Source organism: Erpetoichthys calabaricus, chromosome 2 (assembly GCF_900747795.2).
Source record: "Erpetoichthys calabaricus chromosome 2, fErpCal1.3, whole genome shotgun sequence".
NCBI lineage: Eukaryota > Metazoa > Chordata > Cladistia > Polypteriformes > Polypteridae > Erpetoichthys > Erpetoichthys calabaricus.
The window spans coordinates 126,673,259-126,697,807 of NC_041395.2; the positions used below are offsets into that span (position 1 = coordinate 126,673,259).

The 24,549-nt window shown below is 36.4% G+C and overlaps 2 protein-coding genes across 2 annotated transcripts in view; both read right to left on the bottom strand.

The window, feature by feature from the left end:
- zbbx (zinc finger, B-box domain containing) overlaps positions 1–2,910 on the bottom strand; it is a 71,375-nt gene extending 68,465 nt beyond the window's left edge. The window contains exon 1 of the mRNA XM_028794478.2: positions 2,776–2,910. The gene's annotated coding sequence lies outside the window, so the exon portion shown is untranslated. The remainder of the gene's footprint in view (positions 1–2,775) is intronic.
- On the bottom strand, positions 1,130–23,113 carry LOC127526615 (tigger transposable element-derived protein 1-like). Its single transcript, XM_051922514.1, has 5 exons — positions 22,715–23,113; positions 21,566–22,633; positions 8,186–8,350; positions 2,776–2,977; positions 1,130–1,152 (listed from the first exon to the last, which is right to left on the bottom strand). The coding sequence occupies exons 1-5, from the start codon at positions 23,111–23,113 to the stop codon at positions 1,130–1,132; spliced, it is 1,857 nt and encodes a 618-aa protein (XP_051778474.1).
- Between the last annotated feature and the right edge of the window lie 1,436 nt (positions 23,114–24,549).

A 24,549-nucleotide genomic window follows, 5' to 3' on the forward strand; every position in this document is an offset into this window, starting at 1 on the left:
AAAAATTCTAATGTGTGCTGTAGATGGCTTTCCATATATAAAGTTGCACTTTAGCAGTAAAATATTGCACACAAACATTTTGTTTTGTGGAATGAAACGGAACATACTGTATCTTATTGTAAAAATGTGTATCTCCATTGATGAGTTGTAGTAGTTTGGGCACTAATATAAGAAAAAAAAAGCATCTTTTTAAAGTAAAATCTACTCAAATAACTATGTTCATTATCAAGAGTCCTTCGGTGTTTTACAATGGTAATAATTATGCCAAATTTCATTCAAATAACTGATTCATTTTTGAGTTATAGTGTCCACAGCCTCACCTGCTGATCGGTCTACAGAAGAGTCCGCTATGTTGGGCAGACACACAAGTATGACACAAGTATGAATTTCACTATACTGTGTAATGAGAGCAAAGTAACTGTCTAACAAAGTCTTTTCAAGTTTTCGATGAGTTTTCCATATAATGTGGAGATGTTGATAAATTGTCTGGGTCAGTCAGAGAGATGTAAACATTCCTCACATCTGGTCATGAAACTCTTGTCTCTATTTAAACTGTGTTGTAATTTGTTAGATTTTAGCATCAGTTTAACTTCCCAATCCTTTCTCTCTTGTGTGTCTTGAAGTTATCTTCAATTATCTTACTAAAAGATCTTGACTATACATTGTTCTCCTCTCTTAGCAGCTTAATGAACTTTAGGCTGGTGATGTCTGTTAATTTTTTACATTGAAGATGACCCACTTAAAGGTTCTTCAATGCTGTCTCTGTCCTAGTAACTATGTAAACACAGGGAACTTCAGTTTCTGTACTACAAACTGCCTAAATAAGGGGTCAGAGTTGCCTCAAAAGCTTGCACATTGTAATCTGTTCATTTAGCCAAGAAAATGTATCATTTTTCTGGACTTCTCATTGCATCCATAATGGCTAACACTGTTCCGCACCCTGCTACTAAACTCTGTACAAACATACCAACACATACACACATACACAAACACACACACAAATACAGATATCATTCTAAAAATTGTCAGACTGTGTTGAGTAATTCCTAAAATGAGCAAATGAGATGAAGACTTGAAGTGAGAATTTTGATCTCATGTCAGTGCTTTCTCCTATTTGCATATACCTGTCTCAAGCAATCCAAGGCTCAGGTGCTAAAAGAGGATATGGACAAAGTTAACACCTTGAACAAATTTTTTCATTGATTTTCCCTTTCACTGCCACCTTCTTTCAATGACCAGTCTCCTCACACCATCCCTACTACATCAAAGGTGCCTACCACATCAACTGGAATAGCCAGTGACAAGTCCACCATTGACCATAAGTGTGGGCTGTCCATAACTGAAAAAGAAGTAAGGAGACAACTGTGGACCAGATGGAGTCAGTCCTTGAATTCCTAAGACCTGTGCTGACCAACTTTTTCATGTCCTCTGTCACCTGTTTCAGTCTGTCCCAAAGGCTTCAGAAATTGCCACTGCTGTGGAAAACACCCTGCACTGTTTCTGGTCAGCACAAGACAGGTGCCTCTTCACATAATGACTTCAGATCAATGACACTTTCAATGATTACAGACCAATGCCACTTATGTCTCACATCCTTTGAGTGACTGGTACTGAACTATATGAGCCCTCCTGAGGTAGACAAACCTGGACCCACTGGAATTTGCCTATCAGACAAAGACTGGACTGGAGGATGCAACTATCTATCTGCTCCACAGGGCTTATTCTCATCTGGACAAAGCTGGCAGCACTATAAGGATTATGTTTTTTGATTCCTCCTGTGCCTTCAATACCATTTAGTGATCCCTGTTAAGAGGTATATGCAGGAGGATGAGCCTGTGGTGTCCTGGATAATGAACTATGTGTCGGGCAAACCACAGTTTGTGAGCAGAACTGGAGCAACACAGGGAACAGTCCTGTCCTTTATTCTCTTTACTCTGTACACCTCAGACTATAAATATAACACCAGGTCATGTCTTATTGATAAGGGGGATGAAACAGATCATAGAAGTCAGAAGGGAAAGTGGTGCAAAGAGAACTGTCTGCATCTTAACATCACCAAAACCAAGAAACTGTTTATTGACTTTCACCATACCAAAGAGCTTCTATGTCAGATTCAAGGAGTGGATGTACAGGTGGTCCACTCCTACAAGTACTTGGGGATCCACATTAATGACAGGTTGGACTGGTCAAAGAACACACAGGAACTATATAAGAAAGGGCAGAGCAGGCTCTTTTCCTTAGAAGAATGTGTTCCTTTAATTTGGGACACAACAACCTTTCACATCTTTTAAAACTCTGTGATGGCCAGCGTGATGTTCTACGCTGTGGCATGCTGGGCTGATAACATCACTTTAAGAGAGGCCCCATGAATCAACAAGCTAATTAAAAGGGCAAGCTCAGTTATAGAACACATGTTTTCATATGTGAACCTTATTTATTTGATTTTTTTTTGTTATGTACATGTCTTAAATTAATCTATTTGGTTTTTAAACACTAGGGCTATAAAATGAAGATAGACACTGAACACATAATTAGTTGTTGTATAGGTATACCCTTGAAAAAGCAACATTCTCCGTTAATTTAGTCAAGATATTTAACATTTAGTCAAGTGACAAAGCCAGTGATTTCAGGTGAAGAACAAAAACAAACAAACTAACAAACAGTACTTATATGATGGTTACATTTCCCCTGCTTCTGTCTAATTTTGGTTTAAAAAAATCAAGGCAAGTACCTACAGTTTAGGTTTATAATAGGACACCTAATTATATGAAATACCTGGAAGAGCTTCATGGGGCTTCCATTCAGATTCAGGCTCATTTGTTTCTTTTCCATTTCTCCACTCCATGAGAACTTCCTGAAAAGACTTGGCAGACGCATCTTCATCAAATTTACCATTTAACAACAAACTTTGATTTTGCTCATTTGCATTACTAACTGGTGCATCTCCTACAATATTTTCTTGGTCCAAAATTAAAACCTAAAATAAAAAGGTGAGTACATGAGCAAGTGGATACTCTGTATATGTAACATGTAAAATAATAGGTGAAAATAAATACTGAAAATTAGAAGTAACAGGTCAAAATAAAAAACGATAAATATATTTCAGGACTAGTCTAAACGCAACGGCTAAAGATCTTTTAACTTGATGAATAAACTCCAGGTTATGCTTTGCCAAATGTCACTTACAAAGCTCTGAAACTGTGAAATTTTCTCACTAACTATATCTGTTTCTTGGCTGGACTGTATTATTGGATTTTCAGGTCTACAATTACCACCATGTGCAGGCAGTACACAGGTTCTTATTACCCTATTATGTGCTTTATATCTGTAAAGACTGGAAAAGCGGTATAAAAAATAACAATTGTGTTGAGTATAACTGCTCAGTGTATTTGTTTGTGTTTCCTCCAAAAACACAGTATTAGGAAAATGTAAGCTTCTAAATGGCTTGGTGTAAATTAGAGTGTGGGTGTGTGAATAAGAAAATTATGTTATACAGTAAAGGATACACAGATGGGTAAGAAATTTAAAACTAAGGTTTACATCTGGACTCTTCAGCAGGTTATTTCCAAATCATTGCATATCATGGTAAAGGTTATAGTGTGTCAAGAATTATTTAAAAAAGTGAAAATCAATGGCATTAGTTAGTTTACATACACTTCATATATATAATTTTCCATGCTGTTTAAATGCATAGTTAACATAATGCACGTAAACGTGTATCCCACTGGAATTATGATATAGTCAATAAAAAGTGAAAGAATCTGTCTGTGAACATTGTTGGTAAAAGAATACTTTTGCCCCGCACAAAGCAGATGTCTTAAAAATGATACGCCAAATTTAGAGTTTGTTAGTATAAAATCTGTGGAGGAGTTATAAATTGAGTTTTAAAGAACACCATAAGTGTATGTGACTTCAACTCTACATACCCATTGATTACAGGCCTGCAACCTGATAGGCTTAAAATTTGATGATAGCTTAGGTCCAGCTAAGGCATACATTTTTAGAAACTGTGACTGACAAAATTCAGAGGACCAGAAAGAACAGGGCATAAGTCACATGTGCCAAATGAACATTTACTTTGACTACAGGACTCAACCATGTGCTTTAACTTCACCTAACACACAGTTTTAGTTGTGCTGCTAGAAGAAGGCAACACATTATTTTCAGATACAAGAGTCCAAAAATTTGTAATTCCACTAAAGGTACAGTATAGGCTTAAGATAAAATTTTACAAGTATGCAGTATTCTGCTATACATCTGTATTCTGGCAGATGTGTATTTATTCATTCTTTTTTCAGTTTGTGGACACTTGGGACCTTTACACTATTGTTTTTCATTTAAAAGTAAGGGCAGATTTTTAAAAAATAAAATCTGAACTTCTGTGGTGTTATAAATCAAAATAAGGCATAAGAAAAAATATACATTTTTAAGTAAAACATTTTATATCCTGTAACAAGCACACTTACTTACCTACTATTTTTTTCATTCCATACAAGTTTCTTTGAGTAATGTATCCTGTTACATTCAATTTTCCTTTCTATTTTCATATTTATATGTTTACTTTTATTTTCAAATTAGCATAGATAGCATATGAAAAACACAATTCCATGTAAGGCACATGGCTACAATTTAATACAAATGTTACTATTAAAATCTGCCTTTTTTACCAGTTATCGACTTTTACTTGTGTATAAAAGATGTAGCCTCATTTGATCAGTGTAAAAATAATGAGGTATTTCATTCCAGGGCTAAAATAAAATCCATCCACCTTCAGAAACTACCTTCTCCATTACAAATTTCAAGAGTAGGCAGAGACTACAGAGTTGATGAACAAAGGCTTTAAAAAGACTCTGGATAGGGTGTCACTTCAACACAGGGTAATTCAAACTTATTTACGCTAAGCAAATTTAGAGATAGATGACAACAGGAATACCACAAGAAAATCCATCTGCAGCATTTAGGCCAGAAATCAAACCGACATACTATGAGACAATACTGAAAGACCACGATAATCAGGTAAAAAATGGTAATTTATTGAATGCACGTAATCCAATTGTGAAGACGTTCACAGTGAGCTGGAGTCAGTCCGGGAGAAGTCAACATGGGAAAAGATACTAGCACATTCTAGGCCACACTCTTTCTCTCTCTCTCACACACAATCATGATGACTACCCAGTAAAATACCCTTACATAAATGTGGAGAACATGCAAACCTCATATGGATTGTAATCAGGGCAGAAATTAAACCTGTGAGTCAGTAACTGTAATCAGTGCAAAACCATCCTGTCAAGGCAGTCAAGAAATCTATTGCCATTTTTGACTAAGGTAATTCAACCCTTGTCAAATTTAATAAAATTCCAATGTTGAAGTGACAATAATAATATTCAGAAATGATTTGATATCTTTGTTTAGCTTTTCTGCATACTTAATTTAAATAAAATAATATATGCCCCATCAGTAACAGCCTATTTGTGGATCAAAAAAAGTCTTTCTTGTGGAAATTACAAATTAAATAATTATGTGACTGGTCGTCAGATGACTTTGGCCAGGTGCTTTTACAATAACAGTGTACTGGCATTTACACCAGCTGCTACCTTTTTTATTGCCTATCTGACTTCAGCTCTCATGAATGCCATTACATCTTTTCTGTCACTCCTCATTTAAAAGTACTTCTCACTATTGAAACTGCAGAGCAGTGCAGGTTTTGCTACATTTCCTAGTGTAATCAGCTGATAGTCAGAAACATGCATATTTCTAAAAGCACAAATACAAAATATGATCCAGGCATGTTGCTGTGATTCCAAATCTAAAAAACATCAGGTGTAGGCTGAATGATTCCAAAATGGCCCAGTGGGGGTATGAGTATGTGCATAAGTGGGTCCTGTAATGGACTGCTGTCTTGCCCAGTGCTGGTTCTTGTTTTGCCCCTGATGCAGGTGACCAAGGTTCCTGGCCTTGGAGTCTTTGCACTGATACAAGCAACTTTTAGTCTGTTATGATTTTTAAGTAAGTATCTTACAAATTCGTCTGTATAATTTTACCAGTTATGAATCAAAAAAATATACTGAAAATTAAAGGAACACAATGTAATCAGAGTATAGCATCAAGTCAATGAAACTTCTGGGATATTGATCTGGTCAGTTAAGTAGCAGAGGGGTTGTTAATCAGTGTCACTACTAGTAGCATGAGGCGATACCTGGACCCTACAGAGGTTGCACAGGTAGTCCAACTTCTCCAGGAAGGCACATAAATACGTGTCATTGCCAGAAGGCTTGCTGTGTTTCCCCAGCACAGTCTGAAGGGCATGGAGGAGATTCCAGGAGACAGGCAGTTACACTAGGAGAGTTGGACAGAGCCATAGAAGGTCCTTAACCCATCAGCAGGACCAGTGTATCTGTTCCTTTGGGCAAGGAGGAACAGGATGAGCACTGCCAGAGCCCTACAAAATGACCTCCAGCAGGCCACTGGTGTGAATGTCTCTGACCAAACAATCAGAAACAGACTTCATGAGGGTGGCCTGAGGGCCAGACATCCTCTAGTGGTCCCTGTGCTCACTACCCGGCACCGTGGAGCTTGACTGGCATTTGCCATAGAATACCAGATTTGTCAGGTCCACCACTGGTGCCCTGTGCTTTTCACAGATGAGAGCAGGTTCACCCTGATTATATGTGACAGATGAGAAAGGGTCTGGAGAAGCTGTGGAGAATGTTAAGCTGCCTGTAACACTGTTCAGCGTGACCGGTTTGGTTGTGGGTCAGTGATGGTCAGGGGAGGCATATCCATACAGGGACGCACAGACTTCTACAGGCTAGACAACGGCACCTTGACTGCCATTAGGTATTGGGATGAAATCCTTGGACCCACTGGCAGACCCTATGCTGGTGCAGTGGGTCCTGGGTTCCTCCTGGTGCTCGACAATGTGCGAGAGTATGCAGGCAGTTCCTGACTGCCATTGCCTGGCAGTTCCATTGACTGTCTCTCACTCTCGCCTGACCTAAATCCAATAGAACACCTCTGCGACATTGTTTCGGTCCATCCGACACCACCAGGTTGCACCTCAGACTGTCTAGGAGCTCAGTGATGCCCTGGTCCAGATCTGAGAGGAGATCCTCCCATGACACCATCCATCGTCTCATTAGGAGCATGCCCCAACATTATCAGGCATGCATACAAGCATGTGGGGGCAATACAAACTATGGAGTACAATTTTGAGTTGCTGCAATGAAATTTCGGTAAAATGGACTAGCTCACCGCATCATTTTTTCACTTTGATTTTCGGAGTGTCTTTGAATTCAGCCCTCTGTAGGTCGATAATTTTCATTTCCATCAAACGATGTGGCATCCTCTCGTTCCTAACACATTACCCAGTCCATTGTGAATTTCCCATTGGGATTAATAAAGTATCTATCTATCTATCTATCTATCTATCTATCTATCTATCTATCTATCTATCTATCTATCTATCTATCTATCTATCTATCTATCTATCTATCTATCTATCTATCTATCTATCTATCTATCTATCTATCTATCTATCTATCTATCTATCTATCTATCTATCTATCTATATCAGTATAGATATCCAGCATGATTTTCTTTCCCATTGAGATCTGATATGTTTTCAAAGTGTTCCTTTAATTTTTTGAGCACTAAATATTGAGTGCTGTACATGCTCATACTTTTCATGTTCATACCTTTCAGTTGGCCAACATTTCTAAAAATCCTTTTTTTGCATTGGTCTTAATTGATATTCTAATTTTCCGAGATACTGAATTTGGGACTTTCATTAGTTGTCAGTTATAATCATCAAAATTAAAAGAAATAAACATTTGATTAAACATCAGTCTGTGTGTAATGAATGAATCTAATATACAAGTTTCACTTTTTGAATGGAATTACTGAAATAAATCAACTTTGTCATGATATTCTAATTTTATGACCAGCACCTGTATATCTATATTAATTCTACATTTTAACAGGGCCATTTAAGACACTATAAATAAGTATTTATGAGTTGGATGAACTACATCAATAATGATAATTTATAGTGATTAAAAATTATAAAACCACAGCACAAAATATACCATCAACATATTTTAGAATTCTTGAATGTAACATGCAAAAAACTAAAATAACACATACAGTAAATAAGATAAATCTGTAAGATAATAATGGAGTCATTTACCTCTGCTTTTCTATTCATCAACTGTGTAGAAATATTTTTTATTGGTGGCCCTTTGTTAACAGCTTCATTCTTATGTTTATTTCTCTCAGATGACAGTTCAGGATAAATTTGCTTTTTAAACTCGTTAACAACATTTAGTGTAGTGACAGAAGTCTGGACCTCCATCTGTTACAAAAAAAAAAAGAAACAGTATAATTTTAATAATAAGGGCTATTGAAAAATACACTGAATAAAGTGAGAAGAGGGAGCTTTACCTCATGGTAAACTTGTGTGTAAATCCATTGGCAATAATTACTTTGAAAGACCTAAAGAAGTCAGTGACTAGGAATAAAGAACCTTGAATAACACTGGTTTGTTAGGAGACTTGCAAAAAAATGTTACTAAAGAAATCACCTTAAACATCACCTAGAAACTTGCTATAAATGATGAGAAAATCAGTGAACTTTTGGGGAAGGTCCTTGCGTTCAGATAAGACCAAGACTGCACTTTTTATAAAAGATTAAAGCAAACTGAATCTGGTCTGGATCTAATACTGCCTAGGACCAAAGAAACACTTATAGCTTATAGATGTAATGACGGCACTAGGTGATTACAGTTTGAAATTATACTGTACTTGAAATCCTAAGAGAGTGAAGAAAGGGTTAGCTAGAAAAAGTCAAAACTAGACAGTGAGATTGTTATTGAAAAAGCAGAAAAAAAACATTATTAACTGTAATGATTATAAGTATCATTCTATCCATCCATTATCCAACCTGCTATATCCTAACTGCAGGGTTGCGGGGGTCTGCTGGAGCCAATCCCAGCCAACACAGGGCGCAAGGCAGGAAGCAGACCCTAGGCAGGGGCTAGCCCACCGCAGATGAGTATAAGTATTTAACTCAGAAAATACCAATGCCTGTATTTTGTATTAATCATGCTGCAGAGAACTATATGATTGTATACTTCTATATGATTTGATCTGCATTTAGGTAGGAAAGGAATTATGTTTATGCACAGAATATGAGACTGATTTAATTCTTCTATGTGAAAGTGCTAAGCTCTTGATATTGACAGAACACCCTGTGATATTATAAATCAATGTGATTATTTTCTTCACTCTTGCTTAAAAATAGAAGACAAAATTGTCATTTATGAATTAATAAATAAGGATTATTAATCTAATCAAACAAATATAATCTAATGAAGATATTAAAGTTATATGAATGTAATCTCTTTATAACTAATGCAATGGACTTTAAGAAAACTGCTTAAAATGGGTTTGTGTGTGTACTGAGAAGGTCAGTCTTTAGATAATGTAGGCGCCTGGTACTGCTTTGTTTTTCTGTACTCCTATGTCATAAATTAAGATGTAACCCTAATCTATGTATGACCTCAAAATGAACTGTTATGTTTTTTTCTGTTCTCTCTTTGGCTAATGAACAAGCTAGGTGATAAAAGGGTGAACAGTTTTTTCTTTTTCCAGTCTGCCCAGAACTCAAATCAGTTAGCCGAGTTAGGGGGGCTTTGGGACTGGTCTCACCAAGAATAATGAATAAAGAAATTGCTTTTAATTTTAAATTGGTGTTTATCTCGTCGTTTTCCGACTTCAGCGCTCACATTATTAAATCAGAGAAGCGAGACAGGATTTGTAATACAGAAATGGAGTATGGTCAAGACAGAAAAGAACAGTATACAGGAGCAAACAAGAAAAAATAATTTGGGATCAGGGACAGAAAAGGGTCATAACAAGAAGACTTTTATCCCACGCAATAATTCACTTTTTTTTTAGGCTGTGTCTACAAACTTGAACAAGTAGGAAGTTCATGACACTAACTTTTGTACTGTTGCAGTAACGATGTCACACATCCAACACTCTGTGTCACCCTGCTTAACAAGTGCATGGCAACCAAGCTAACACAGGACACAAAATGGTAGCAACCCATAGCAAAAACAAAATGGTGCCACCGGTGAAGGCAATTTGTTTTCAACATTGCCAAAAGCACATCTAATTTAACAAAAAATGTGACAACTGGATTTCTTGATTCCAAGACCCAAAAAACGAAGTTTGTTATTTGTAGAGGTCAAAAAAGAACCATAAAATATAAAAACAAAAGCCAGATCATGACAGAACCCACACTCCAACCCAGACCTTGGGACCATAACCTCTTCTATGTATTAAATATTCCACATGGGTACCAAATCATTGAGAATCAACTATCTTTTGAAGTTTAGACTCTTTACTCTGCTCCACTTGAACTGGAGAAGGAGCATGTCAAGGTCTTTAATAAGTACTACTATAAACTGGTTTCAACCAGGATACATGAAATTTGGGTTGAATTCTAAAATGGGCCATAAGAGCATAATTGTATCACTGGGCCAACTCTTTTCTAAATCTTGCCAAAGTACAATATATCCACCATCTTAAATTTCTCTAGTATTAGCTCCCAGGTCATTTTTAAACTTTGTGAATATTCTGATACACTCGGTACTGAAGATATAAGCGAAGGAAACTCGAGCAACCTTGGTTGTCGCCCTTAAAGATACTCAAAAAAATATGTTTTATTGGAATTTTCCATTCATCCCCCTCTGCAATGCAGAGCAAACTGCAAATTCAAGTTTGTAAATGTATTTGATATCATAACCTGATGGAGTAATGCAGGAATAAGGGGAATTTGACAGTTATTCTTTATTATTATTTTATTTAATTCTCTGTAATCAACACAAAGATGTGGACCCTTTTCTTTCTTCATGACAAAAAATAATCACATATTAGAGGGAACTATAATCCCATTTTCTAACTCGTCCATTACCTCACTCTCAGGTCTAAATAAGGTATAAACCTTGCCTTTCGGAATCACCAGGTAATAAATCAATAGGAAAATCTTATTTTCTGTGAGGAGGCAGTATTAAATATTTCTGTTTGCTAAAAACATCCTGGAAAATATGATAATCATGGGAATGCTGGTGCATTGTAATATTGGTGGTTTGATTTTTAAACAATATTGGATATAATATGGGCTCCACTGTGACATTTGCATGTTGCAGCCAGGGGAACCCTAAAATTTCCATTGAATGGGTGAAGTAATTACAAAAAACACGTTTTCTTAATGTAATGCCCCACTCTATACATCTAACGACTAAGTAATAAATTCCAAAACTGCATCACCGATTTGATTACCATCAATCTACAATGCACAAGACATTATGTTTAATTGGGTAGGCGGATTTCTAAAGCATTCAGCAGTACTCACAATGTTGTCAGTTAGTTCTGAGTCAATTAATGCCAATAATAAACAACAAATCACAATCATTGGAACTGTCATTGAAATTTTGGAGTGAGCTTCTATGTTGAACGCCACCTTTGCCATAGTCAAATAATCTGACTGATATACTGTATATCTGGTCCAACAAACGTAAACCCCTTAGTGACTCATTTCTGAGATATTTTCTTATTATAATTCTTTTTCTCAAGCTCCCAAATATCTACAACTAATTCTATTATTTGGTCAAACAGCAAGTCACAAAAGTCTGAAATGAGACTAGAGAGCTGTTCTTCAAACTACTTCTGTTTTGCTTTTAGTGTTTTCATTTTGTGGTAAACGCCTACACCTTAGCAATGCAATTATGATTTGTTCAAGTTTTTGCACTAGTTGACAACAGTTGGACTTATACTTGTAATCAAAGAATGAATCAAAGAAGGTTTAACTAGTGAGAGTTAAAGCAAGAAAGTGAGAATGTTATGAAATCCGAGAAGAGGGAAAGAATTCACAGTATAGAAACAGAAGAAAGTTAATCCAGAGAACAGCAGTATAAAGTAGCCAAAATGAAAGATGTACTTGGGAAAATGATTAGAACAAGGCAACTTTTAGCAAATACAATAATTCACAAAATATTTTTTCTATACTACCAGTGTTGACATGGATGTAGCATATTGGTATAATATCTGAAAATGTAGCGAGGAGTCAATCTCACTCTGAAAAAAAAAACTGAAGCTTGGATATACAATAGATTCAACATTCAGAAAGAAATGATACCGTGCAGAAGAGTCAAGCAACATTCTGATAGCTTGACAGTGAAAGTCCACTCAAAGACCTGACTAAAGATCACTAAGAATACTGTATGTGTCATAATTTGAAAATGGCTATGTTAGAAACTTGAGCAAGCTAGAGAATGGGCAGTATCACTTTTAACTAATGGCAGATATCCTTTCCAAACATTTAAAGCTGTTATTACTCCAAAAGATAACTTAACTAAATATTAAGTTATTGGGTTTTTTGTTTTTGCCTTTAAGATATTTGCTGTCTTTTAAAGGTTTCTTCTTATCCATAGCAATTTCCAATAATTGGTTGACTGGAACAACAAGTGTAATTACCTATGTAGTTCTACCACTAATTTAAATGGATATGAATACTTCTGCACCGTACATAAATGTGCCTGTGTATGCATATATGCTTAGAAATACACACATCCATACAGAGACAGTCTCCATAAGTACAGTTAATTCAGCAAAATAGTATTACATGTGACTTGAACAGCTTATACAGTATGTGCTGTGGTGAAATATAATGAAACATCATGTGGAATTATGTAAGAGGGATGCAAAGCCATTCTTCCAAAGAATAGTCATGAGTTGTTATGGATTTCGTCAAGAATCAACAGAAAAGCTCAATTGGATTCACATTTGGTAAGTGAGTGAGTAAGGTCATTAAAAATGAATAACACTAAATTGTTATGCTACTGGGTGATGGTGTATGTCAAAGGAATGATATTCCAACTTATTTTTAAAATTAACTTTAAAAATTAAAGACATGTATGAGATTAAAAGCATTCAAGGCTACTTACTTAACACAATACAACTTAAAGTGATATACAGAGTTCTGTGTCAAACCCAAAAGAGATAAAGACTTGACACATTAGACTTATATGCTATTTACACAGTAGTGTTACTTTTTTCTAAAAGTACCGTTTTGTCAGTGTATTTTGTGGTTAACGTACACAGATACAATGGAATATTAATTGGAAACAACGAGACTCATTATGCAGCAGCTTGATTTATTTGCATACATTACGTGAAGTGAAAGTGGGCTAACGTGATTGGCATGTGATTTCTTTTGTAATGAAATGTCACTTTGTTTTCATTTTCCTACTCATAATTGTTCAGTGTCTACATTTAGTGCCAAAATATACCCAAGGACAGCATTCAGTAAATGGCAAAGTAGGCATCTGTCAAGTTTCTATTTGAATTTGCTTTATGAATATGCCAGTGGGCCTGGCATCTGACTTATTAACATGTTTCTTGGACTATTTTTGTAGTTAGACAATATATATACACTATCAATAACCGTCAAAAAATTAAATGTAGCTAACAGAAACAAAATGCAAAAAATGGTTCACTTAATTGCAAACTAAACAGTGAATTATAAATATCTGCCGGTTTAACAAATAAAATGAATAACTAAAAATGCAAAGCTTATGCGTGATTGTACCACTTGCCTTCATATCAAAATACTAACTAGTTAGTTTTTGTGTGATTCACCTGAAAATTCTTAAGACATTGATCTGTTCAACCAGTTCAACAAGTCTAGTATAAGAGAAAGAGACAAAGTATTACATTTTTAGACTTACTTCATTGTGGATTAAACTTTATTATCACTAATGATGCATAATAGCCTGGAGATACTAAATATGATAACCCCATATCATTACCTAAGCCTTATTAAAGCCTACTCCTAATCAGTCATAATAAAAAAATAAGTAATAAAAACACTGGTGTGATAAGTAAGAGTTTGTTTTGAAAGTAAACCTTAAATCATCCTTTTCTTTACTTTTGTGGGGTCATGGTAGCAATAAGTGGAGGGTAGAAAAAACATTTTAAAATAAAATAATGACCACCTCAGAGGACTTAGCGTCCAGAAAATATTACATTTTTAAGTACATGTTTATGTAATCGTAGTGCCCTGTTTAAGACTGGGTCCTTTCTTGTGCCCTATGCTATTGGCACATGCTTTGGTCCCTGTGATACTTTGATACTGACTGAAGTGAGTTTACAAATCGACCAATGGATATTTTTATAATATAACATCTGTCAAGTAAGGTCACTTAATTAAAGACACAAAGTGTGTCAGGATGTTGTTTTAAACCTGTAAATTATGTTGTCCAGAACAGTTTCTTAACTAGGTCAATCTCTGCCTAACCACTGTGCTTGAATTATTTTTAATGAACCTTGGAATGCAGATGCTCTCCTAAATCCTATATAACTGATAAAATATACACAGAGTGCTTTTTTTAATTGCATGAACCAAGGGCCATACAACACAATATTTACTGAATGTCCAGAGAAAAGCCAAGCAAAATGACACCTTTTATTGGCTAACTAGAAAGATTACAATATGCAAGCTTTCGAGGCAACTCAGGCAACATCTTGCCTGAAGAAGGGGCCTGAGTTGCCTCGAAAGTTTGCATATTGTAATCTTTCTAGTTAGCCAATAAAAGGTGTCATTTTGCTTGGCTTTTCTCTACATTCATAATGGCTAACACGGTACAACACCCTAGTACTACTGAATGTCCAGGAAATTATACTAAGAAAGAGACTCAAAAAAAGGCTTTAAATCGTATAGATTTGCACTATTTTAGTACAGTAAATTTTGATAATCTAATGAAAATATTTTTCAGACCATTTTTGAGAATATGAACTCTCTATTCACAGTGCATTTAAAAATGAGAACATTAGAACAATTGTGATGAGAACGGGCCATTGAGCCCAATAAACTAATTCATCATATTCAACAAGGTTGTCCAAAAAAGGACACTTAACATCTCCACCACACTACTTGGTAATTTACTCCATGTGTCTATGGGTTCTTTGCTTGAAGAAAACTTTCTAACATTTCTGCAAAATCTGCCCTAAACAAGTTTCTAAATGTGTCCTTTTTCACAGAATTGTTTTTTAGGTAATAGCTGGGACCCACGGTAATAATTTCTTTCATAATTTTCAAAACTACCTCTTAAAGTCTGTTTGCTTAAACTTAAAAGGTTCAACTCCTTCAATTTCTCCTCATAGTGCATACCTCTTAGTTCCGGAATCAGTCTAGTTGCTCTCCTCTGGACTTTCTTGGGTGTCACTATGTCTTTTTTGTAAATGGAGACCAAAACTGTACAGAGTACTCCAGATGAGGCCTCACTAATGTGTTATATAGCTTAAGCATAACTTCCATTGACTTGTACTTCACACATTGTGCTATATAACCTAACATCCAGCTAGGATCGCTTCTGTACACTGTCTGGATATAGATAGTGATGAGTCCACTATGACTCTGAAGTCCTTACAGTGTACTTTCAAGTTTCACACCACCCATTGTGTATACAAACCAAACATTTGCTTTTCCTGCATATAATACCTTACATTTAATTACATTCAATTTCATCATCCATAATCTGACCAAATCTGTACTCTTCCCAAGTCTCTCTGTAACAATTTACATGCTTCTACATTGTCTGCCCTAACCACCTAGATTGGAATCATCTGCAAACCCTAACCAGCTCATTAATTATATTGTTGCCCAAATTGTTGAAGTGTGTGTGTACTTGTATCTACCAGTCAGCCTTCCCATCTTCAGAGTTTCAAAAGCTTTAACTCCTTATCATCATCATCATCACATTTAACAGTCACCTCCATCTTAGTGCACCAAATCATCCACTGACTTTCATGCCAATATCCAGGCAACCATGGTCTGTTTTCCCTTAGTACAACACCTTCATACCAAGCACTTCTCATAACTCAGCCTTCACCTTCCTCTCACTCTGTAAAAATCCACAAATCCATCTGATCATTCTCCTCTCTGTTCATTAAAGCTTTGATTCATGTTATGATTTTTTCTACCATGTCTCACTCACATAGAGAATTCTTCTCCTCATGTAGCTTTCATAAACTTTATCCTAAATGCTAGACCCATTCCTTTAGAAGCTGGAACAGATGACCACTCACAAGGTTTCTTCTATGCACCTCTCACCCTGGCTCTCACTGCTATGGCCACACTTCCATCTGAACTCAGCAGGTCACCTAAGTAGTAGAACTTTTGTACATTCTCCAGAAGAACTCCATTACCAATAACTTAATATACACTTACTATCAGTATTCAACCCTTTTCTTACACACTTTCTACAAAACATGGTTGCACCTGCTTCCCCCTAATATATTTACTTTTGCATCAATTTTCCTACATATACATCTTGGTGTTTTGCTTACAAACTAGTTTTCCATTTCAGTTTCTTTTCCTTCATTTCCACTTCACTTTTTACCAACAATACAAGATCAGCAGTGTACAGGAGTTCCCACAACAATCCATCATGCATGTCTCTGGTTGCTACCACCATCATAATCACTAGAAGCAAAAGACCTTAGGTGAAGTGGTAACTTGAATTGTATATTAATTACAAAATGATCAGAATGGCCAAAAATATGTAATTTTCTGAAAAACCTATATAAGTAACATGCAAAATTAATTTTGTTATCACAATTAAAAAAAAAAGGTTGATAATGGATGATCTCATTGCTCTTGTTATTAAATGAATATTGACAGTATTAAGGTATTAGTATTTGCATTTGTTTGTCTTTTAAATAAAACATGCAATACAGCTTCATTGGCAATGCCCGATTGCACATTCATCATTTTATATTAGTATGCTGCATATGAATAGAAATAATAAATAAAAGTGGGAACTGCTTAGAACAGGAAAATGTTTTATTTTGCTGTACAGAAAGAAATTCCCATATTCTGCATTTTTGGCCTTGAAACACCAATGAAATCGTCACTAATTCATTGCATAACCAATTTAGTCAACTGAACATTGAATCTGGCCCCCTTATGCTTCCTTATTGCTGTCAAAATGTATTTTTCAAAGCTGCTTCACACGTATTAAATATCCACACGTCCTTGAAAGATCACAATCACTAGAAAAATGGAACATTGTGATAAATTGGAGTTTTAATGATTTATATTCAGTTGTCCTTTTTACATTTTTGAGTTGCTCTCAAAATAATTAAAACAAAATGTGTACTTGAAAGAAGTAAACAATGGATTATGATCATGTGATACAGCACCTTTACTGACTGTATGTCTGTTCACAGCTTGAATTTAATTCTTCCATCCATGTGTCTGCATTTCAGACTCGGTGGAAACTGCATGGGGTATAACTACATATCCTTTCACATCAAAGCTTGTCAAGTGTGACTGGCAGCAAGGATCTCTATTCTTATAAAGTAGCCTTAGCGTGCCAGTTAAATTCTTTCAAATCTCTGTAAAATATGTTCAAAATCTGAAATGTACTTTTCTTACACGGTTGGAAATGCAAAACATTCAAGTTGTCAAAGTTTTTTTAATAACTAATGATAAAGATACAAAGACACCTTTCAATCATCTTGAGAGCATAAAGTAAGTGATGCAATATGTTATACTCTGAAAAATGCTATATAAATAAAGCTTACTTCACACTTGCACTGATAGAATATAGAAGAAACAATCAGCAATCTTGGTTGGAACTGAAAAAAGTTACTTATAAAAATTAAAAGTTTACATTACATTCAAGGTACAGTATAGTGTTTCTGTTTGCTAAAAGCACAAAAAAATACATTAGAAATGTTCTCACCCCAGCATATTTTTATGATCAATGTGTTATTAATTTATTAAGGCATGAATATTAAATGTATTTATGATCATCTTATTTTCCCCTGCTTCGAGGTGAATGGAAAACGAAAAATTACTTAAATTTACATAAGAATAACATCCCTAGGCAAATGAAGAAAACTGCATCTGTCAAAATAAATGCAAAGGATACAAAAGTATTGTTTGTCAGTTTGTTTGCTGCAAAATTTTATCTAAAAATGTCATGTATTTACAAGCTACAGCACAGTATATGCAGTGCTGTGTACCACACTACACTTAAAATGAATTGTTTTGTTTGACAATTAATCATTTAAACTTTTTTTTTTTATAAATTATCTCAACTGAAAATGTGTGAACTGGAACATGTTCACTTTTGACAGGTGTTTTCATTCTGTTAAATATAACACACATCTGTTTACTTTAATTCAGGGGAACTAGAGCCTATGCCAGCAGCACTGGATGTAAGTAGGAACCAACCCTGGTCAGGGAATGTGGAGCCTAACTGTTCTAATTTATTTTGAACTCATTTCTAAAATAATAATGAATTTACCAGTCCAGAGTGTGGAATTCTTTCTTGATTTTTGCCTGCTATGTTGACTGAGAGATGTTCAATGGAGGACACTGGTGTTATATTGCCATCCATTTAGGGGAATGGTACAGATGAAAATAGAGACAAATAAATGTGTAGTTTAGAATAATCAACTGGAATGTTCTTATTTTTTCTACAGGAACCACCATAGAATATGGCTGTTTAACTAATAACCCCCACACAATCATGCCTTCTCTTCTCTTTTGTTGTTGTTTCCAGTGGTCTCAGTATTTTTCACAGACCGATATCCTCTCGCACAACAGTCCCTCTAAAATGTACATACTGTATATAGCAAAACTGACGCAGGTGTCAATTAAGGGGGGGTTGAATTTGTGATTACAGCAAATTCATTTTAGTTTTTGAAGCTATTTTCATAGCAACAAAGGGTATGTCCCAATAGTTTGAATATTGTGAGATAACTGAATGTTTTTTTCCCTTGGTATATTAAGATTGACTTGATTTTGGAATTTACAACAACAGCCAAACTGGATACAACTATAAAGGAAAATTTTTCATTTAAGGATGACCATCTGTTTTACTGCTAGCATTATTGTTGATAAGGGGTACACCCAGCCTAACACCTCATGAGACATTATTTTTGGGATCCATAACTAACTTTTAGTAATTACAGATGAAGTATTGCAACACTGACTAACATTGGGCAAAACTCTTTACATCTAAAGGTAAAAGGTGCTTTTCGTGGCACATCAGAAATAACAGCACTTGAATTTGAACCTGGAGACTGGGCTGTGATGAAGGTCTGCAGACAAACGAATCATCTGACTCCAAGGAGAAGCAAACCATACCAGAGAGGGGATCAAGGGGGATTGACCTGACCATTGACCAATTAACTACTGGACAACATACTCAAATTCTGGTTAAAAGGATCATGGGTCCATGCTGCCAACAACTCAGCTGTGCAGGTAACTGTTGACACCGAAAGATCATTGTGGCTTCTGAATCATAGACAGACTTCCAGATATTAATATCCTTTGCTTTGGGGTATTGGACCTTAAAACCTGATAAGGTTAGATTACATGAACTTTTTTAATCCCAAGGGAAAATTCACAATTTAATAGATAGATAGATAGATAGATAGATAGATAGATAGATAGATAGATAGATAGATAGATAGATAGATAGATAGATAGATAGATAGATAGATAGATAGATAGATAGATAGATAGATAGATAGATAGATAGATAGATAGATAGATAGATAGATAGATAGATAGATAGATAGATACTTTATTAATCCCAAGGGGAAATTCACATTCTCCAGCAGCAGCATACTGATACAAAAAAACAATATTAAAATAAAGATTGATAATAATACAGGTAAAAACAGAGAATAACTCTTCATAATGTTAACGTTTACCCCCCTGGGTGGAATTGAAGAGTCGCATAGTTTGGGGGAGGAACGATCTTCTCAGTCTGTCAGTGGAGCAGGACAGTGACAGCAGTCTGTCGCTGAAGCTGCTCTTCTGTCTGGAGATGACACTGTTTAGTGGATGCAGTGGATTCTCCATAATTGATAGGAGCCTGCTTAGCGCCCCTTGCTCTGCCACAGATGTTAAACTGTCCAGCTCCATGCCAACAATACAGCCTGCCTTCCTCACCAGTTTGTCCAGGCGTGAGGCGTCTTTCTTCTTAATGCTGCCTCCCCAGCACACCACCGCGTAGAAGAGGGCACTCGCCACAACCGTCTGATAGAACATCTGCAGCATCTTATTGCAGATGTTGAAGGACGCGAGCCTTCTAAGGAAGTATAACCGGCTCTGTCCTTTCTTACACAGAGCATCAGTATTGGCAGTCCAGTCTAATTTATCATCCAGCTGCACTCCCAGGTATTTATAGGTCTGTACCCTCTGCACACAGTCACCTCTGCTGATCGCAGGGTCCATGAGGGGTCTGGGCCTCCTAAAATCCACCACCAGCTCCTTGGTTTTGCTGGTGTTCAGGTGTAGGTGGTTTGAGTTGCATCATTTAACAAAGTCATTGATTAGGTCCCTATACTCCTCCTGCCCACTCCTGATGCAGCCGACGATAGCAGTGTCGTCAGCGAACTTTTTGCACGTGGCAGGACTCTGAGTTGTATTGGAAGTCCGATGTATATAGGCTGAACAGGACCGGAGAAAGTACAGTCCCCTGTGGCGCTCCTGTGTTGCTGACCACAATGTCAGACGTGCAGTTCCCAAGACACACATACTGAGGTCTGTCTTTAAGATAGTCCACGATCCATGCCACCAGGTATGAATCTACCCCCATCTCTGTCAGCTTGTCCCTAAGGAGCAGAGGTTGGATTGTGTTGAAGGCACTAGAGAAGTCTAGAAACATAATTCTTACAGCACCACTGCCTCTTTCCAAGTGGGAGAGGGATCGGTGTAGCATATAGATGATATATATTCCCATTATAAAAGGAATTTTGTCACAAGCTAATATCTGCTTTCTGCAGCAACATTTTTAAAAGAGGATTTGAACCGTGGAGTGATCGCTGATACATGAAGAGGCAAATGAACTCTTTTCACAAGCAACATGTATTTACTGAATATTTGTAACTAATGTTTTACTAATGGAAATACTGCAAGATTATTATGAATTTAAATAATTTTGGGTTTAACCTATATAGCAACTGAAATAATATATTTGAACATTTTATAAAATGTGATTAGCATTATATAAAAGCAATATGTAACAGTAAATATTTTGGATTTTTTTTTTAATCTATTGATACTTGGTGAGACAAGACAAGTTGTCTTTAGTGATAAATGTTGGTACAGTGGTGCCTCACACAACGAACTTAATTCATTCCAGGAGCAAGTTTGTTATGCGAAAAGTTCGTTATGTGAAACGCGTTTTCCCATAACAATACATGTTAAAAAAAATAATTCGTTCTGTAGCATAAAATATGCTAAGATGACATAAAAAAAGATAAATTTTTTGTTATTATTTTTATTTAGATACATCTAAAAACATAATTTTTTTTTAAAAAAACACACATTTTTTTAATTTTAAGACAGACTAAGTAGAGTCTACCGAATCTTGCACATCTTCATCCATTTTCTGCTTTTTGGCCGATGGTTTCATGAAAAACCTGTCCAAAGTCGTTTGTTTTTCTCTTTTCTTCAACATCTGCCGGAAATAACGGACAAGAGTATCGGAGTAAAGATCGTTGATCCTGTTTGCTTCAGCTGAATCCGGATAGTGGGCATTGGTAAACTCCTGAACTGCTTTCCATTTGACCAGGATGTTCTTGATGTCAGCAGTTGGGATTGGTTGATTGTTTGATTGTTGCTCCTCGTTATCAGATGACGCTTCCCTTTGAGCATTGTCCTGTTGCTGGACCAGAAGTGCTTGGAGCTCTTCAGTTGTCAGCTCTTCTTCGTGTTCCTCAATAAGCTCCTCTACATCCTCTTCCTCTACCTCTAATTCCAACCTTTGGGCCACTGTGATGATGTCCTTCACCACTTCTGTGTCATCAACTACTGCTTCTTCCTGGGTCCACAAAGGCACAAGCATCTTCCAAGCAGAAATGAGGGTCCTTTGTGACACTTCTTCCCAGGCCTTCTGTATAAGTTGTATTGCCATAAGGACATCAAATTTCTCCTTCCAAAACTTTCGGACAGTCATATTGTCTCCACCAAACTCGCATTCTTCAAACACCTTATTAAAGAGGGCTCTAGTGTAGAGTTTTTTAAAGTTCGCAATAACTTGCTGATCCATTGGCTGAAGAATGGATGTGGTGTTTGGTGGCAAATACTGCACCTTGATAAAAGGATAATTTTCCTGCAATATTTCCTCTAGGTCTTTTGAGTGAGAAGGGGCATTGTCAAGTATCAGAAGGGCTTTGAGCGGCAGTTCTTTTTCCAGCAAGAATTTCTTCACGGCAGGAGCAAAGGTTTCCAGAATCCATTCGTTGAAGATAACTTGGGTCACCCAGGCTTTTTGATTGGACTTCCAATGGACGGGCAGTTTGGACTTAATAACGTTATTTTTCTTGAAAATTCTGGGATTTTCAGAGTGATAAACCAATAGAGGTTTGATCTTGAGGTCTCCGCTGGCATTAGACGAAAACATAAGGGAAAGTCTGTCCTTCATGGCTTTGTGTCCTGGCAATTTCTTCTCCTCTTTTGTAATGAAGGTTCTGCTCGGCATTCTTTTCCAGAAAAGACCCGTTTCATCGGCATTGAACACTTGTTGTGGGCAGTATCCTTCATCCTTAATACATTTTTGAAAGTTAATAGAGAACTTTTCTGCTTCTTTCTTGTCAGCACTGCCAGCCTCACCATGCATAGTAACGCTGTGGATTCCACACCTTTTCTTAAATCTAAAAAACCACCCCCTGCTGGCTTTGAATTCTTCTTCATTATCTTGATTGCTGCTACTTCCAGGGACGTTTTTCTTTAGATCATCATAAATTCTCTTGGCTTTGTGACAGATAATATCTTGGGTTGTTATGTCACCTTTCACCTGCCTGTCCTTAATCCAAATCGCTAATAGCCTCTCCATTTCCTCGTGGATTGAAGACCTATGTTTTTCATGAAATAGTTTTGATACTCCTTTGGCTACTTTGGCTGATTTGATTGCATCCTTATTTGTCAAAATGGTGAAAATGGTGGTCTTGCTGAGGCCAAACTCTTTGACGAGGTCACACTGTTTTACCCCACATTCACTCCTTCTAATTATTTCCTGTTTCATTTCAACAGAAATCACCTTCCTGCTTTTTTTAGAAGCCATGATATAAAAAAAATATTGAGTTTAACTTAAAAGGACGACTGCCGTGATACGTGCGTGATTTAATTCGTAATGAAGAAAGATTGCCGCGATACGTGCTTAAGTTAAGCGCAGTGACTAACGACTGCCTGCGCGGAAGGATGCAATACATCGGCAGCGATCGTGCAAGCTCGGGCGAAGCAGTCGTGGAAGCTCGGGCAAAGCGGTCGTGGAAGCTCGGGCGACTTCGTTGTGTGAAACGAAGTTCGTTGTATGAATCATGAAATGAAGTTCGTTGTGTGCAGCGTTCGCTGTGCGAGGCGTTCTTTATGCGAGGCACCACTGTATATAATTTCGAGTTAATCAGAATCTAATACATGACTAGCCGTCATAATATTACCAGTTAAAGCCAGTCCAATTTAAGCAATCATGGGTTACTGATATTAAAACTTAACCATAAGGGAAATTTGTTAATTGAGAGGAATAATAGTATAGTTTATGGGATGGTTTATATTAATAACAAGTTGTTTAGGAATAGGGACACTCAGGACAAAAATGTCTAAATGCCATTAGTATAAGCTTAAAATATAGTCTAAACTGAAAACTCTTGACACAAGCCAAAATGTACAATTTGTTTGATAATTATTGTTTTCATAATGGATGTGGGTGTGAATTTTATGTGTGTAACAGTAGTTGATACAAAAAGATGGAACAAACGTTAAAATTAATGTATTAGTATTTTTGCATTAGGACTAGATACAACTATAGTACAAACGTTTTAAAGTTTGTAGAATAAGGTATAAAAGAAATGAAGTTTGCAGGATAGTGCTAACAGTGTTTTTAGGAACTGGGATACTTAGTGCCATAGAAACAGAAATAGTTGGTGGCAATACAGGACAAATAATATTGTGGCTTCTTGGGCCTAAAGTAATACAGAAGATAGCCAAATGGAATAATAATTGAATTGAAAAGCCAAGATACAAGTTGAAGATCCCAGTTGGTTGCGGAAGATTTTAACATCGGTAAAGAAGCCTGGGTGCAGCTCTTGCAATTTAAACAAATGGGCCAGTGGCTTGGACTAATGAGAATAGTGCAGACGTCTTCCGAAGGGAGGAATGACACCTACTTTCAGCAAGTTAACCGATTGCTTTTAGTGGAACAGCTTAGTATAGACCACAGCTGGATGCAGAACAGGGTGACTTTGTGGATGTTGAGAATGGAAATGTGAGCAAGGTGTGTATTAAGGACTCTATCTCTGTTCATTGTTGTATATATCATTGGCACCATAAACTAGTAACTCTGGAGTTTTTGAAGTAAATACTTGTGCAGTCCATGTCCAATTGTTATTTAACACACAGGAAAATATGACTTTGGTCAAGTAGTTGCTGACAATGTTTTATCATCATACTTAGAAGTTATGA

Excerpts from the sequence above, each read along its gene's own strand:
- LOC127526615 (XM_051922514.1), bottom strand. The coding sequence starts at position 23,113 with ATGAAACAGGAAATAATTAGAAGGAGTGAATGTGGGGTAAAACAGTGT. Across the intron at positions 8,351-21,565 it reads ATCTTTACTCCGATACTCTT|ATGGAGGTCCAGACTTCTGT; the intron begins GTCCGTTATTTC and ends TTTTTGTAACAG. Across the intron at positions 1,153-2,775 it reads GCCCCATGAAGCTCTTCCAG|CACCTGAGCCTTGGATTGCT; the intron begins GTATTTCATATA and ends ATCCTCTTTTAG.